Source organism: Oncorhynchus nerka, linkage group LG10, assembly GCF_034236695.1.
Source record: "Oncorhynchus nerka isolate Pitt River linkage group LG10, Oner_Uvic_2.0, whole genome shotgun sequence".
Taxonomy (NCBI): Eukaryota; Metazoa; Chordata; class Actinopteri; order Salmoniformes; family Salmonidae; genus Oncorhynchus; species Oncorhynchus nerka.
The window spans coordinates 63,071,313-63,088,568 of record NC_088405.1 but is presented as its reverse complement, the minus strand read 5'-3'; the positions used below and the strand labels follow the sequence as shown (position 1 = coordinate 63,088,568).

General features: G+C 55.0%; 1 protein-coding gene across 1 annotated transcript in view; it reads right to left on the bottom strand.

The window, feature by feature from the left end:
- LOC115136267 (cell adhesion molecule DSCAML1-like) overlaps positions 1 to 17,256 on the bottom strand; it is a 199,125-nt gene that overhangs the window by 40,964 nt on the left and 140,905 nt on the right. Inside the window, exons 8-17 of the mRNA XM_065023665.1 lie at positions 15,478 to 15,750; positions 13,964 to 14,248; positions 5,379 to 5,498; positions 4,962 to 5,138; positions 3,557 to 3,756; positions 3,268 to 3,364; positions 3,035 to 3,163; positions 2,763 to 2,930; positions 2,581 to 2,651; positions 2,209 to 2,449 (exon numbers count right to left, since the gene is read on the bottom strand). Of these exons, the coding sequence (XP_064879737.1) occupies positions 2,209 to 2,449; positions 2,581 to 2,651; positions 2,763 to 2,930; positions 3,035 to 3,163; positions 3,268 to 3,364; positions 3,557 to 3,756; positions 4,962 to 5,138; positions 5,379 to 5,498; positions 13,964 to 14,248; positions 15,478 to 15,750 (1,761 nt within the window). The remainder of the gene's footprint in view (positions 1 to 2,208; positions 2,450 to 2,580; positions 2,652 to 2,762; positions 2,931 to 3,034; positions 3,164 to 3,267; positions 3,365 to 3,556; positions 3,757 to 4,961; positions 5,139 to 5,378; positions 5,499 to 13,963; positions 14,249 to 15,477; positions 15,751 to 17,256) is intronic.

Genomic DNA, 17,256 nt, shown 5'->3' with positions numbered 1-17,256 from the left:
GAAGGATGTTGATGAGATGCAGACGGAGGATAAGGGTTAACATGAAGGATGTTGATGAGATGCAGACTGGACTGATAAGGGTTAATATGAAGGATGTTGATGAGATGCAGACGGAGGATAAGGGTTAACATGAAGGATGTTGATGAGATGCAGACGGAGGATAAGGGTCAACATGAAGGATGTTGATGAGATGCAGACTGGACTGATAAGGGTTAACATGAAGGATGTTGATGAGATGCAGACGGAGGATAAGGGTTAACATGAAGGATGTTGATGAGATGCAGACGGAGGATAAGGGTCAACATGAAGGATGTTGATGAGATGCAGACAGAGGATAAGGGTCAACATGAAGGATGTTGATGAGATGCAGACGGAGGATAAGGGTTAACATGAAGGATGTTGATGAGATGCAGACGGAAGATAAGGGTTAACATGAAGGATGTTGATGAGATGCAGACTGGACTGATAAGGGTTAACATGAAGGATGTTGATGAGATGCAGACGGAGGATAAGGGTCAACATGAAGGATGTTGATGAGATGCAGACTGGTCTGATAAGGGTTAACATGAAGGATGTTGATGAGATGCAGACAGAGGATAAGGGTTAACATGAAGGATGTTGATGAGATGCAGACGGAGGATAAGGGTTAACATGAAGGATGTTGATGAGATGCAGACGGAGGATAAGGGTTAACATGAAGGATGTTGATGAGATGCAGACGGAGGATAAGGGTCAACATGAAGGATGTTGATGAGATGCAGACGGAGGATAAGGGTTAACATGAAGGATGTTGATGAGATGCAGACGGAGGATAAGGGTTAACATGAAGGATGTTGATGAGATGCAGACGGAGGGTGAGAAGCAGACGCGTGTGGACAGAGAACAATGTGTCCAGCTGTGTGATAATTGCAGCTGTAGAAGCAGCAGCGACAGACAGACAGACAGACATTCTGAGAGCGTGTGTTTTAGTTATCACTACCATTATCATAATCAGGATCTACATCTAGCTCTGTCATTAAGGCTGCACACACAGGGGAGAGGGAGGGACGAAGATGTTGTCTGTCTGTCTGATGTAAAGAGGAAAAAAGAGAGTATTGAGAGAAGGAGACAGGGGGATTCCCCAATGAAAGCAAGGGGAGAGAGATTGAGGAGAAAAACCAATTGAATGATAAAAAAAGAAAGGGTGTGAATTGAAAGGGAATACAGAGGAAACCAGTGAAGAAGAGAGAGGGGAAGGAAGAGAGAGAGGCAGAGTGGCCAAGCATATTCATAGAGTAATGGGCCTCTCTCTCTAAGTCTAATGAGGGAGCTAATTAGAACTGGAGAGTGATGGGGGATGTGCTGCATGTTCATCTCCTCCATTTTGTCTCAGAGGCTGTGTGTGTGAGAGTGTGTTTGCACAACTGCATCAATGCATGGTGCATCTCTATTCTTATTGGCGCATCTCTATTTTCTATTCCTGTCGGCAAGTTAAACAAATCCACCTGTTCTGCTATGCGGATGACACACAGCTCTATCTACCGATCAGACCCAGTGACCAAGCTAGCGTGGCTACACTTCACATGTCTCTTGCTGACATCAAATGTTGGATGTCGGACAATTTTCTCCAGCTCATGAGAAGAAATCTGAGGTTGTTGCATTTGGCCCCCACCTTGCTAGAACCCAGATTGTAAATGACCTTGGTCATTTGTCTACCAAAGTCAAAACTACTGACAAAAGCCTTGGTGTCTTCTTTGACCCTTTACCTAAACCTTGAACTGCATGTCCTGCTTTTATCATCTAAAAAAATATACCTAGACTTTGGAATGTTCTGCCAGAGCAGATCAGGCTCGCAGATTCAGTGCATCTTTTGAAATCCCTTCTGAAGACCCACTTTTATAAAGGTGCTTTTAATGTGTGATTTGAATGATTTGAATCTTGTTTCATTCTCCTTCCTCCTGTCTTTGTTTCTTTGATTGCACTTTCATTGTATTATTTCATGATGTGAAGCACTTCGTTACCTGTATCGAAAAGCACTATACAAATAAATAATAATGATTACAAGCAGTGTATGAATCTCCTCCCATCACCAACCCCGCCTCTCTCTCTCTCTCTCTCTCTCTTGCATTCACCATCCCTCCCTACCACACAACCTCAAGTCTAGCTCCCTCCCTCCCTCCCCCTCCCTCCCTCCCTCCCTCCCCTCCCCCTCCCTCCCTCCAGTCTTACCATCCTCCAGTGTGGTAGCGTTGATCTCAGTGCTAGAGGGGCCAGTACCAGCCCTGTTGAAGGCCTGGACCACCACTCCATACTGGGCAAACTTCTTCAGGTTGTCCAGAGTGTACACCTCGCTGTCCCCTGTGGCCTTCATCTCCACAATGCTGTACTGGCCGTTACTGCCCGGCCCGTTCTCACGGTAACCAATCTGGTAGCCCCGGATCACCCCGTTCTGAAGCTCCTTCCTGGGGGCCTGAGAGGGAGAGGCAGAGGACAGCTCTGTCAGGACGCTGACTGGAGATCAATGATGGTTAGTTTGAATGTCTCAGTTGTTATGGTATTATAGCATGAAGGAAAAGAGGCATGATGGTTAATGACGTTTACCCTCCATGTGACACGTATGCTCTGCGACGTCATTGGCTGGAGGATCACATCCATAGGGGGCCCATCAGGTTCTGTTGACGTGAGATGTTGAAATGAGGGTATCAACGACACCAAACAAGACAGCCTTTTAATTTGGGGTGTGTTTGTGCGTGTGTGTGTATATAAGTGTGTGTTAGACTTACGTGCTTCCTCAGTGCTGATGGTGAGCTCCTTGCTAGGCTGGCTGCGTCCGATCTTGTTGAAGGAGTACATGCGGATGCTGTAGACACAGGCAGGGTGCAGCTCCACGATGTTAGCCTGGTTGTTAGTGGGGGAGATGTTCCTGGTGGTGTACTTGTGATCCCAAGTATCTGTAACAAATAGAAGCAGATAGAGAGGACATTAGAGGACCAGAGAAAAGCGAGTTAGATTGAGGACAATAGGGATGTGAGGGTTGGACTGGTTGGACTAGTACCAGACTTGTTCTTATACTCGATGTCGTAGCTGGTGATGATGCTGTTGCCGTCGAACCTCTGGATCCAGCGCAGGTTCATACTGCGGTCCTTCACCTCTCTCACCTCCAACTCAGGAGGGTCAGGAGGCTCTGTGTGTGTGAGTGGAGGATGTTAGGTATCAATTTGACCTCAATCGCTGGTCGGCCAACAGTGAGCCTATGTGCAGTAATAGCAGAGTGCGAGAGATAGGCACCTTGCACGGTAAGTTGGATGAGTCCTCGCCCCTCTCCGTATGAGTTGATGGCGTGGCAGGAGAAGAAGACTGAGTCCCCGCGCTCCGCTGGCTTCAGCTGCATGGGGACAGCAACACACATAGAAGACAGAGAGACGGCATGGAATATTTAGTGGTCAAAACTACCCAGCATACACTACTGTACCCTTTAGTACTTTCATCTCAACTTAATTGAGCTCTGTTCTAAATTCTAATGCTCTTCAATTTCAATTCTCTCTCAATATTTTGCCCTCTTTCATCAGTGTCTAACCTTGAGCGTGGAGATGACCTCGTCCCCCTTCTTGTTGATGGTGATGGAGTAGCGGGGGTTCCTCTCGGCGTCGATGACGGTGTCGCCCCTCTCCCAGCGGATGATGATGGGCTGCTCTCCCCGCGCTGTGCAGTTCAGCTCCTTCACCTGGCCCTTGATGGCCATGGTGGTGTTGGGGTGTGACGTGATCATGGCTGGAACTGGAGACACACACAGAGAGATATTCATGAATATTATAAATAGATATGGCAAAATGAGAGAAGGAAAGAGGGATGGGTATTTGAAAAATCAAGGAACTGTACAGGTGTGTAGAAAATAGAAATCGACCCTGCATCACTATCTGTTTTCATTTCACGCTCCGAGCCCTCGTGGCCCTCCCGCCCCCTCCTCTCTTCCCCACCTCTCTCCCCCCTCCTCTCTTCCCCACCTCTCTCCCCCCTCCTCTCTTCCCCATCTCTCTCTTCCTCCCCTCTTCCCCACCTCTCTCCTCCTTTCTTTTCTTCAAACCACACACAGGACAGACAGGACAGCCAAGACACACAGGACAGCCAGGACACACAGGACAGCCAAGACACACAGGGACAGCCAGGAAAGACAGGACAACCAGGACACACAGGACAGACAGGACAGCCAAGACACACAGGACAGACAGGAAAGACAGGACAACCAGGACACACAGGACAGCCAGGACACACAGGACAGCCAAGACACACAGGGACAGCCAGGACACACAGAACAGCCAGGACACACAGGGACAGCCAGGACACACAGGACAGACAGGACAGCCAGGACAGCCAAGACACACAGGGACAGCCAGGAGACACAGGACAGTCAGGACACACAGGACAGCCAGGACACACAGGACAGCCAAGACACACAGGGACAGCCAGGACACACAGGACAGCCAAGACACTGGGCCTGGGTCAAATAGGAGGGGAGAACCAAGCTCAGCCCAGGCCTGGGTCAAACAGGAGGGGAGAACCAAGCTCAGCCAGGGCCTGGGTCAAACAGGAGGGGAGAACCAAGCTCAGCCAGGGCCTGGGTCAAACAGGAGGGGAGAACCAAGCTCAGCCAGGGCCTGGGTCAAACAGGAGGGGAGAACCAAGCTCAGCCAGGGCCTGGGTCAAACAGGAGGGGAGAACCAAGCTCAGCCAGGGCCTGGGTCAAACAGGAGGGGAGAACCAAGCTCAGCCAGGGCCTGGGTCAAACAGGAGGGGAGAACCAAGCTCAGCCCAGGCCTGGGTCAAACAGGAGGGGAGAACCAAGCTCAGCCAAGGCCTGGGTCAAACAGGAGGGAAGAACCAAGCTCAGCCCAGGGCCTGGGTCAGAGGAGAGAGAGAGAGAGAGAGAGAGAGAAAGAGAGAGAGAGAGAGAGAAGAGAAAAAGAGAGAGAGAGGCTACTCACTCTTGACAGTAAGAACCATGCTCTTGCTGATGTCAGAGCCCACTCCGTTGGAGGCCTGACAGAGGTAGTATCCCCGGTCATCCTCCAGGACATGACGGATCAGCAGGGAGCCGTTCCCCATGATCTGGATCCGACCAGTCAGAGGCACAGGGTGGTACTGCTGGGGGTTCCCTATACCTACAGGGAGGAACAGCACGGACAGGCCAACTCAAAGTTACCCATAGTGGTCATGGTTTCTAATCTAAGTTATGATGTTACAGTAGATAATAAAAATACAAAAATTGTCTAATTGTCTCTTTCATCATCAATTCAAATTGATGATGAAAATGATTATGTATTTTTGGACAAGTTATTTTACTAAGATGAATGGAATAGTAGACAGTTAGTTAGTTGATGTCAGTGCTGCAGGGTCTTTACCTTTGGCGTGTTTCCACATGACTTTGGGGGGAGGGTATCCCTCCACAGAGCAGTTGAGTAATCCTGCCTTCCCATAGATCCCATCCTGGTTGTTAGGCTGTACCACGAAGCGAGGGGGAACTGAGGTGAAAAAGGTATATTGGTTACAATCAGTATAGAATAACAGTCATTATACATGATAACATCTCTAAAATGGTGGAGGTTCTTCATTATTCACCAATAATAACTATTCATTTCAAATAACACTTATACCCAATCAGCCCTTCCCTTGATTCTTCAACACCACACATTTTTCAACACTCTTGCTGCATCTCACCCACCACCTTTTTTCAACCACCTCCTCCCATCTCTTCCCCTCCTCCCATCTCTTCCCCTCCTCCCATCTCTTCCCATTTCTTCCCCTCCTTCCCATATTCTCTTCCCCTCTTCCCATATCTTCCCCTCCTCCCATCTCTTCCCCTCCTCCCATCTCTTCCCCTCCTCCCATCTCTTCCCCTCCTCCCATCTCTTCCCCTCCCCCACCTCTTCCCCTCCTCCCATCTCTTTCCCCTCCTCCCATCTTCTCTTCCCCTCCTCCCATCTCTTCCCCTCCTCCCACCTCTTCCTCCCATCCTCCCATCTTCCCCTTCCCTCTTCCCCTCCTCCCATCTCTTCCCCTCCTCCCATCTCTTCCCCCCATCCTCCCATCTCTTCCCCTCCTCCCATCTCTTCCCCCCTCCTCCCATCTCTTCTTCCCTCCCATCTCTTCCTCCTCCCATCTCCCCTCTCCCCCCTCCTCCCATCTCTTCCCCTTCCCCTCCTCCCATCTCTTCCCATCTCTTCCCCTCCTCCCATCTCTTCCCCTCCTCCCCATCTCTTCCCCTCCTCCCATCTCTTCCCCTCTCTCCCCTCCTCCCATATCTTCCCCTCCTCCCATCTCTTCCCCTCCTCCCATCTCTTCCCCTCTTCCCATCTCTTCCCTCCCCATCTCTTCTCCCCCATCTCTTCCCTCCTCCCATCTCTTCCCCCATCTCTTCCCATCTCTTCCCCTTCCCATCTCTCCCATCTCTTCCCCTCCTCCCATCTCTTCCCCCATCTCTCCCATCCCATCTCTTCCCTCCTCCCATCTCTTCCCATCTCCCTCCTCCCATCTCTTCTTCCCCCATCTCTTCCCATCTCTTCCCCTCCTCCCATCTCTTCCCATCTCTTCCCCTCTTCCCATCTCTTCCCCTCCCATCTCTTCCCCTCCTCCCATCTCTTCCCCTCCTCCCATCTCTTCCCCTCCTCCCATCCCCTCCTCTTCCCATCTCTTCTCCTCCTCCTCCCATCTCTTCCCTCCTCCCATCTCTTCCCCTCCTCCCATCTCTTCCCCTTCCCATCTCTTCCCCCCTCCTCCCATCTCTTCCCTCCTCCCATCTCTTCCCCTCCTCCCATCTCTTCCCATCTCTTCCCTCTCCCATCTCTTCCCCTCCTCCCATCTCTTCCCCTCTTCCCATCTCTTCCCATCTCTTCCCATCTCCTTCCCATCTCTTCCCCTCCTCCCATCTCTTCCCTCCCATCCTCCCATCTCTTCCCCTCCTCCCATCTCTTCCATCTCTTCCCATCTCTTCCCTCCTTCCCATCTCTTCCCCTCCTCCCATCTCTTCCCTCATCTCTTCCCTCCTCCCATCTCTCCATCTCTTCCCCTCCTCCCATCTCTTCCCCTCCTCCCATCTCTTCCCTTCCCATCTCTCTTCCCCTCCTCCCATCTCTTCCCCTCTTCCCATCTCTTCCCCTCCCATCTCCCATCTCTTCCCATCTCTTCCCCTCCTCCCATCTCTTCCCCTCCTCCCATCTCTTCCCTCCTCCCATCTCTCCCATCTCTTCCCTCTTCCCATCTCTTCCCCATCTCCTCCCATCTCTTCCCCTCTTCCCATCTCTTCCCATCTCCCCCATCTCTTCCCCTCCCATCTCCCATCTCTTCCCATCTCTTCCCATCTCTCCCTTCCCATCTCTTCCCCTCCTCATCTCTTCCCCTCCTCCCATCTCTTCCCCTCCTCCCATCTCTTCCCCTCCCATCTCTTCCCCTCTCCCATCTCTTCCCCTCCTCCCATCTCTTCCCCTCTTCCCATCTCTTCCCATCTCTTCCCATCCCTTCCCCTCCTCCCATCTCTTCCCCCCATCTCTTCATCCTCCCATCTCTTCCCATCTTCCCATCTCTTCCCATCTCTTCCCATCTCTTCCCATCTCTTCCCCTCCTCCCATCTCTTCCCTTCCCATCTCTTCCCCTCCTCCCATCTCTTCCCATCTCCTCCCATCTCTTCCCCCTCCTCCCATCTCCCCTCCTCCCATCTCTTCCCCCTCCTCCCATCTCTTCCCCTCCTCCCCTCTTCCCATCTCTTCCCCTCCTCCCATCTCTTCCCATCTCCTCCCCCATCTCTTCCCCTCTCTCCCATCTCTTCCCCTCCCATCTCCCCTCTTCCCATCTCTTCCCCTCCTCCCATCTCTTCCCCTCCTCCCCATCCTCCCATCTCTTCCCCTCCTCCCATCTCTTCCCCTCCCATCTCTTCCCCTCCTCCCATCTCTTCCCTCTTCCCATCTCCCATCTCTTCCCATCTCCTCCCATCTCTTCCTTCCCCCTTCCTCCCATCTCTTCCCCTCCTCCCATCTCTTCCCCTCCTCCCATCTCTTCCCCTCCTCCCATCTCTTCCCCTCCTCCCATCTCTTCCCATCCCATCTCTTCCCCTCTTCCCATCTCTTCCCCTCCTCCCATCCCATCTCTTCCCCTCCCCCATCTCTTCCCCTCTTCCCATCTCTTCCCCTCCTCCCATCTCTTCCCCTCCTCCCATCTCTTCCCCTCTCCCATCTCTTCCCCTCCTCCCATCTCTTCCCTCTTCCCATCTCTTCCCCTCCTCCCATCTCTTCCCCTCCTCCCATCTCTTCCCCTCCTCCCCCATCTCTTCCCCTCCTCCCATCTCTTCCCATCTCTTCCCCTCCTCCCATCTCTTCCCCTTCCCTCCTCCCATCTCTTCCCCTCCCATCTCCCATCTCTTCCCCTCCCCATCCTTCCCTCTTCCCATCTCTTCCCCTCCCATCCCATCTCTTCCCCTCCTCCCATCTCTTCCCCTCCTCCCTCTCTCTTCCCCTCCTCCCATCTCTTCCCCTCTTCTCTTCCCCTCCTCCCATCTCTTCCCATCTCTTCTCCCATCTCTTCCCCCTCCCATCCCCCCTCTTCCCATCTCTTCCCCTCCTCCCATCTCTTCCCCTCCTCCCATCTCTTCCCCTCCCATCTCTTCCCCTCTCTTCCCATCCCATCTTCCCCTCTCCCATCTCTTCCCCTCCTCCCCATCTCTTCCCTCCTCCCATCACTCCCATCTCTTCCCCTCCTCCCATCTCTTCCCCTCTCCCATCTCTTCCCCTCCTCCTCCCATCTCTTCCCCTCCTCCCATCTCTTCCCCTCTTCCCATCTCTTCCCCTCCTCCCATCTCTTCCCCTCCTCCCATCTCTTCCCCTCCTTCCCCTCTTCCCCTCTTCCCCCATCTCTTCCCCTCCCATCTCTTCCCCTCTTCCCATCTCTTCCCCATCTCCCATCTCTTCCTCATCTCTTCCCCCCCCATCTCTTCCCTCCCCCATCTCTTCCCCTCCTCCCCTCTCTCCCCATCCCATCTCTTCCCCTCTCTTCCCCTCTCCCATCTCTTCCCATCTCCTCCCATCTCTTCCCTCCTCCCATCTCTTCCCCTCTTCCCATCTCTTCCCCTCCCTCCCCATCTCTTCCCCTCCCCCATCTCTTCCCCTCTTCCCATCTCTTCCCCTCTCTTCCCCTCCCCCATCTCTTCCCCTCTTCCATCTCTTCCTCCCCATCTCTTCCCCTCCCATCTCCCCCATCTCTTCCCCTCCTCCCATCTCTTCCCCTCCTCCCATCTCTTCCCCTCCTCCCATCTCTTCCCCTCCTCCCATCTCTTCCCCTCTTCCCATCTCTTCCCCTCCTCCTCTCCCCTCCCATCTCTTCCCCTCTCTTCCCATCTCTTCCCCTCCCCATCTCTTCCCCTCCTCCCATCTCTTCCCATCTCTTCCCCTCCCTCCCCCATCTCTTCCCCTCCCATCTCTTCCCTCCCATTCTTCCCCTCCTCCCATCTCTTCCCCTCTTCCCATCTCTTCCCCCCCATCTTCTCCCATCTCTTCCCCTCCTCCCATCTCTTCCCCTCCTCCCATCTCTTCCCCTCCTCCCATCTCTTCCCCTCCCATCTCTTCCCCTCCCCTCTTCCCATCTCTTCCCCATCTCTTCCCCTCCCATCTCTTCCCCTCCTCCCATCTCTTCCCCCATCTCTTCCCATCTCTTCCCCCCCATCTCTTCCCTCTTCCATCCTTCCCATCTCTTCCCCTCCCCCATCCCATCTCTTCCCCTCCTCCCATCTCTTCCCCTCCTCCCATCTCTTCCCCTCTTCCCATCTCTTCCCCTCCCCCATCTCTTCCCCTCTCCCATCTCCCTCCTCCCATCTCTTCCCCTCCTCCCATCTCTTCCCCTCTTCCCATCTCTTCCCCTTCCCATCTCTTCCCCTCCCATCTCTTCCCCTCCTCCCATCTCTTCCCCTCTTCCCATCTCTTCCCCTTCTCTTCCCCTCCTCCCATCTCTTCCCATCTCCTCCCATCTCTTCCCCTCCTCCCATCTCTTCCCCTCCTCCCATCTCTTCCCTCCTCCATCTCTTCCCCTCTTCCCATCTCTCCCCTCCCATCTCCCCCTCTTCCCTCTCCCATCTCCCATCTCTTCCCCTCCTCCCCATCTCTTCCCTCCCTCCCCATCTCTTCCCCTCCTCCCATCTCTTCCCCTCCTCCCATCTCTTCCCCTCCTCCCATCTCTTCCCCCCATCTCTTCCCCTCCTCCCATCTCTTCCCCTCCTCCCATCTCTTCCCCCCTCCTTCCCATCTCTTCCCCCATCTCCCCTCCCATCTCTTCCCCTCCCCCCTCTTCCCATCTCTTCCCCTCCTCCCATCCTTCCCCTCCTCCCATCTCTTCCCCTCCTCCCATCTCTCTTCCCCTCTCCCATCTCTTCCCCTCCCCCATCTCTTCCCATCTCTTCCCATCTCTTCCCCTCCTCCCATCTCTTCCCCTCCTCCCATCTCTTCCCATCTCTTCCCCTCTCCCATCTCCCCTCTCTCCCATCTCTTCCCCTCTCCCATCTCTTCCCCTCTTCCCATCTCTTCCCCTCCTCCCATCTCTTCCCCCTTCCCATCTCTTCCCCTCCTCCCATCTCTTCCCCCTCTTCCCTCTTCCCATCTCCCATCTCTTCCCCTCCTCCCATCTCTTCCCCTCTTCCCATCTCTTCCCCTCCTCCCATCTCTTCCCCTCTCCCATCTCTTCCCCTCCTCCCATCTCTTCCCCTCCTCCCATCTCTTCCCCTCTTCCCATCTCTTCCCTCCTCCCATCTCTTCCCCCATCTCTTCCCTCCTCCCATCTCTTCCTCCCATCTCTTCCCCTCCTCCCATCTCTTCCCCTCCTCCCATCTCTTCCCCTCCTCCCATCTCTTCCTTCCCATCTCTCCTCCCCTCCTCCCATCTCTTCCCCTCCTCCCCCATCTCCCATTCCCCCTCCTCCCATCTCTTCCCATCTCCCCTCCTCCCATCTCTTCCCCTCTTCCCCCTCTCTTCCCATCCTCCCATCTCTTCCCCTCCCATCCTTCCCTCCTCCCATCTCTTCCCCTCCTCCCATCTCTTCCCCTCTTCCCCTCCTCCCATCTCTTCCCATCCTCCCATCTCTTCCCCTCTCTCTTCCCATCTCTCTTCCCCTCCTCCCATCTCTTCCCCTCTCCCTCCCATCTCTTCCCCTCCTCCCATCTCTTCCCCTCTCTCCCATCTCTTCCCCTCTCTTCCCATCTTCTTCCCATCTCCCCATCTCTTCCCATCTCTTTCCCCTCTCCCATCTTCCCCATCCTCCCATCTCTTCCCCTCTCCCATCTCTCTCTTCCCCTCTCTTCCCCTCTTCCCATCTCTTCCCCTCTTCCCATCTCTTCCCCTCCTCCCATCTCTTCCCCCCATCCTTCCCATCTCTTCCCCTCCTCCCATCTCTTCCCCTCTTTCCCCCATCTCTTCCCCTCTTCCCATCTCTTCCCTCTCCCATCTCTTCCCCTCTTCCCCCTCCTCCCATCTCTTCCCCTCCTCCCATCTCTTCCCCTCCTCCCATTCCCCTCTCCCATCTCTTCCCCTCTTCCCCTCCATCTCTTCCTCTCTTCCCATCTCTTCCCCTCTTCCCATCTCTTCCCCTCCTCCCATCTCTTCCCTCTTCCCATCTCTTCCCCTCTTCCCATCTCTTCCCCTCCTCCCATCTCTTCCCCCCATCTCCCATCTCTTCCCATCCTCCTCCCATCTCTTCCCCCATCCTCCCCCTCCTCCCATCTCTTCCCCTCCTCCCCATCTCTTCCCCTCCTCCCATCTCTTCCCCCATCTCTCCCATCTCTTCCCTCCCCATCTCCCATCTCTTCCCCTCTTCCCATCCCATCTTCCCCTCTTCCCATCTCTTCCCCTCCTCCCATCTCTTCCCTCTTCCCATCTCTTCCCCCTCCTCCCATCTCTTCCCCTCCTCCCATCTCTTCCCCCTCCCCCCATCTCTTCCCCTCCTCCCATCTCTTCCCCCATCTCCCATCTCCCATCTCTTCCCCTCCTCCCATCTCTTCCCCTCCCCCATCTCTTCCCCTCCTCCCATCTCTTCCCCTCCTCCCATCTCTTCCCCTCCTCCCATCTCTTCCCCTCTCCCATCTCTTCCCCTCCTCCCATCTCTTCCCCTCTTCCCATCTCTTCCCCTCTCCCATCTCTTCCCTTCCCATCTCCTCCCATCTCTTCCCCTCCTCCCATCTCTTCCCTCCTCTTCCCTCTCTTCCCCTCCCATCTCTTCCCCTCCCATCCCATCTCCCATTCTTCCCTCCTCCCATCTCTTCCCCTCCTCCCATCTCTTCCCCTCCTCCCATCTCTTCCCCTCTCCCATCTCTTCCCCTCCTCCATCTCTTCCCCTTCCCTTCTCTTCCCATCCTTCCCCTCCCCCATCTCTTCCCCTCCTCCCATCTCTTCCCTCTCTTCCCTCTCCCCCCTCCCATCTCTTCCCTCCCCTCCTCCCATCTCTTCCCCCTCCTCCCATCTCTTCCCCTCCTTCCCATCTCTTCCCCTCCTTCCCATCCTCCCATCTCTTCCCCTCTTCCCATCTCTTCCCCTCCTCCCATCTCTTCCCCTCTCCCATCTCTTCCCCTCTTCCCATCTCTTCCCCTCCTCCCATCTCTTCCCCTCTTCCCATCTCTTCCCCTCCTCCCCCATCTCTTCCCTTCCCATCTCTTCCCCTCCTCCCATCTCTTCCCCTCCCATCCTTCCCTCCCCCATCTCTTCCCTCCCATCTCTTCCCCTCCTCCCATCTCTTCCCCCTCCTCTCTTCCCATCTCTTCCCCTCTCCCATCTCTTCCCCCCCTCCTCCCCCCTCTTCCCATCTCTTCCCCTCCTCCCATCTCTTCCTCTCCCATCTCTTCCTTCCCATCTCTTCCCCTCCCATCTCTTCCCCTCCTCCCATCTCTTCCCCTCCTCCCATCTCTTCCCCTCTTCCCATCTCTTCCCCTCCTCCCATCTCTTCCCCTCTTCCCATCTCTTCCCCTCCTCCCATCTCTTCCCCCTCTTCCCATCTCTTCCCCTCCTCCCATCTCTTCCCCTCCTCCCATCTCTTCCCCTCTCCCATCTCTTCCCCTCTTCCCCTCCCCATCTCTTCCCCTCCCCATCTCTTCCCTTTCCCATCCCATCTCTCTTCCCTCCTCCCATCTCTTCCCCTCTTCCCATCTCTTCCCCTCCTCCCATCTCTTCCTCTCTTCCCCTCCTCCCATCTCTTCCCCTTCTCTTCCTCCTCCCATCTCTTCCCCATCTCTTCCCATCTCTTCCCCTCTCTTCCCATCTCTTCCCCCTCCCATCTCTTCCCTCCTCCCATCTCTTCCCCTTCCCATCTCTTCCCATCTCCCATCTCTTCCCATCTCTTCCCTCCTCCCATCTCTTCCCCTCCTCCCATCTCTTCCCCTCCTCCCATCTCTTCCCCTCTTCCCCTCCCCCATCTCTTCCCCTCCTCCCATCTCTTCCCCTCCTCCCATCTCTTCCCCTCTTCCCCTCCCCATCTCTTCCCCTCCTCCCATCTCTTCCCCATCTCCTCCCATCTCTTCCCCTCCTCCCATCTCTTCCCCTCCTCCCATCTCTTCCCCTCCTCCCATCTCTTCCCCTCTTCCCATCTCTTCCCTTCCTCCCATCTCATCTCTTCCCCTCCTCCCATCTCTTCCCCTCCCATCTCTTCCCCTCCCATCTCTTCCCCTCCTCCCATCTCTTCCCCTCCTCCCATCTCTTCTCCTCCCCTCTTCCTCCCATCTCTTCCTCTTCCCCTCCTCTCCCCCCTCTCCCATCTCTTCCCCCATCCTCCCATCTCTTCCCCTCCTCCCATCTCTTCCCCTCTTCCCATCTCTTCCCCTCCTCCCATCTCTTCCCCTCCTCCCATCTCTTCCCATCTCTTCCCCTCTTCCCATCTCTTCCCCTCCTCCCATCTCTTCCCCTCCTCCCATCTCTTCCCCTCCTCCCATCCCTTCCCCTCCTCCCATCTCTTCCTCTCCTCCCTCTCTCACCGGTGACGATCAGTTGTCTCTCCCAGCTGACGGTTGCCGCGGCGTTGCTAGCAATGCAGGTGTAGTTGCCGTTGTGCTTCAGGGTCACCTTGGAGATCTGCAGGGAGCTCATGAACTCCTTGGTCTCTATGCCAACGCCGGAGGCGGAGCCAGGCACGATAAGCTGCCCATCTTTGTGCCAGGTGATGCGGATAGGCATGTCACCTGACGACACCACGCAGGCGATGTACATCAGCTTTCCCACCGACGTGGAAGGGATGTCAAAGGGCTGGATCAGGGGCGGCACTGGGGGGCAGAGGTTACAGAGGGCAGGGGTTAGAGGTCAGAGAAAGGGAGAGCGTGAGAGAGTGTGTGGACTGGATTGGACACCTTGGGTGTAGAGAGAGGGGCACAGAGCAGGCTGTTGTTGGCCAGTGTAGTATGCCCCCTGACTTGCCCACCCCTGCCATCTCCACTAGCCCATAATAGGGGCTCTGATTAGAGGCCAACTGGCGGAAGAAGTCATGCCGTTGCCATGGTAGCGGAGGGGGTGGGGGTGGGGGTGCTACAGCTGAGACATCTAGGGGATTTAATCTGGGCCTCATTATGATTAATCTAATTAAATCATGGACACACACACGCACACACAAACCTCTACAGCTCCCCCAACACACACACACCTCTACAGCCCCCCAACACACCACACACACACCTCTACAGCCCCCCCAACACACCACACACACACCTATACAGCCCCCCCAACACACCACACACACACCTCTACAGCCCCCCAACACACCACACACACACCTCTACAGCCCTCCAACACACCACACACACACCTCTACAGCCCCCCAACACATCACACACACACCTCTACAGCCCCCAACACACCACACAAACACCTCTACAGCCCCCCAACACACCACACAAACACCTCTACAGCCCCCCAACACACCACACACACACCCCTCTACAGCTCCCCCACACACACACACACACACACCTCTACAGCTCCCCCCCACACACACACCTCTACAGCTCCCCCACACACACACCTCTACAGCCATCCCCAACACACCACAAACACACCTCTACAACCCCCCACACACACACACACCCCTCTACAGCCTCCCCAACACCCCACACACACACCTCTACAGCCCCCCAACACACACATACACATCCCTCTACAGCCCCCCCCACACACACACCTCTACAACCCACTCAACACACACATACACACACCTCTACAACCCACTCAACACACACACACCTCTACAACCCACTCAACACACACATACACATCCATATAAAGCTAGATGCTTTTAACACCATGGTGTGAAGGCCCTGTTGAGCTGAGTGTCTGGTTACGTCTAGGAGAAACCTTGCCCAAACGTTGATGACTTTCAACAAATCCACTGCATTGTAGTGAACAGCCTGTCATTGGTAGTTGTCATACCTACTCCCTTTCCCATACCTGTATTTCACCTTTGCTCCTACCCCTTGTCCCCCACCCCTGTCCAGTCCCCTACCTTTCACAGTGACGTGGACAGTCTGGTCGATGGAGGTCTGTGGCTGGATGAGCACACTACACAGGTAGGTACCCTCATCCATGCCCTTCTGCACATCACTCAGCCTCAGGGTTCCATTCTCATACACAACCTGCCGATGGTTGTCAGGCAGCAGCATGCCGTCCTTAAACCACTTGATAGAGTAGTATGGGTAACCAATCACACGACAGGTTATAAAGGTGTTCCTTCCAGCTACAGCCGTGATGTCACGCATCTCCCTGATCCTAGGAGAACCTGGAGACATAGAGAAGAGAGGGAGGACAGGGGAGAGGAGGAGAGGAGGGAGAGACATGGGGTGGAAGATAAGAGAGAGGACATGGGAGCAAAAGGGAGCAGAGGAGGAGGGGAGAGAGAAGATAAAGGTTGGGGAGAGAGAGGGAGGACAGGGGAGAGAGAAGATAAAGGTTGGGGAGAGAGAGGGAGGACAGGGGAGAGAGAAGATAAAGGTTGGGGAGAGAGAGGGAGGACAGGGGAGAGAGAAGATAAAGGTTGGGGAGAGAGAGGGACAGGGAGAGAGTGATTAGGGCAGATTGAGGAGTAGAGGGAGGGAGGACAGGGAGATTGAGAGTGAGATTGGGAGGACAGGGAAAGTGATTGAGGAGTAGAGAGGGAGGACAGGGGAGAGAGTGATTAGAGGGAGGACAGGGGGAGAGTGATTAGGGCAGATTGAGGGTAGAGAGGGAGGACAGGAGAGAGTGATTAAAGGCAGATTGAGGAGTAGAGAGGGAGGACAGGAGAAGAGTGATTGGGGCAGATTGAGGGAGTAGAGGGGAGGACAGGGAGAGTGATTGGGGCAGATTGAGGAGTAGAGAGGGAGGACAGGAGGACAGGGAGGACAGAGAGAGTGATTGGGGCAGATTGAGGAGTAGAGAGGGAGGACAGGGGAAGAGAGTGATTGGGGCAGATTGAGGGTAGAGGGAGGACAGAGAGAGAGGACAGGGGAGAGAGGGAGGACAGGGAGAAGAGGATAAAGGTGAGGAGAGAGGGAGGACAGGGAAAGATTGAGGGAGTAGAGAGGGAGGACAGGGGAGAAGTGATTACAGGCAGATTGAGGAGTAGAGAGGGAGGACAGGGGAGAAAGTGATTGGGGCAGATTGAGGGGTAGGGGGAACCTCTAGGACAGGGGAGGAGAGGAGGGGAGAGAGAAGATAAAGGGGAGAGACCAGGACAGGGGGGAGGAAGATAAAGGTTGGGGAGAGAGGGGAGGACAGGGAAGAGAGTGATTGGGGCAGATTGAGGAGTAGAGAGGGAGGACAGGGGAGAGAGTGATTGGGGCAGATTGAGGAGTAGAGAGGGAGGACAGGGAGAGGATTGGAGATTGAGAGTAGAGAGGGAGGACAGGGAGAGAGTGATTGGGGCAGATTGAGGGTAGAGAGGAGGACAGGGGAGAGAGGACAGAGGAGGAGGACAGGGAAGAGTGATTGGGGCAGATTGAGGGGTAGAGAGGGAGGACAGGGAAACAGAGTGATTGGGGCAGATTGAGGGGTAGAGAGGGAGGACAGGGGATTGAGGGATTGAGGAGAGAGGGAGGACAGGGGAGAGAGGATTGGGGCAGATTGAGGGAGTAGAGAGGGAGGACAGGGGAGAGAGTGATTGGGGCAGGTTGAGAGTAGAGAGGGAGGACAGGGGAGAGAGTGATTGGGGCAGATTGAGGAGTAGAGAGGGAGGACAGGGAGAGAGTGATTGGGGCAGATTGAGGAGTAGAGAGGGAGGACAGGGGAGAGAGTGATTGTGGCAGAT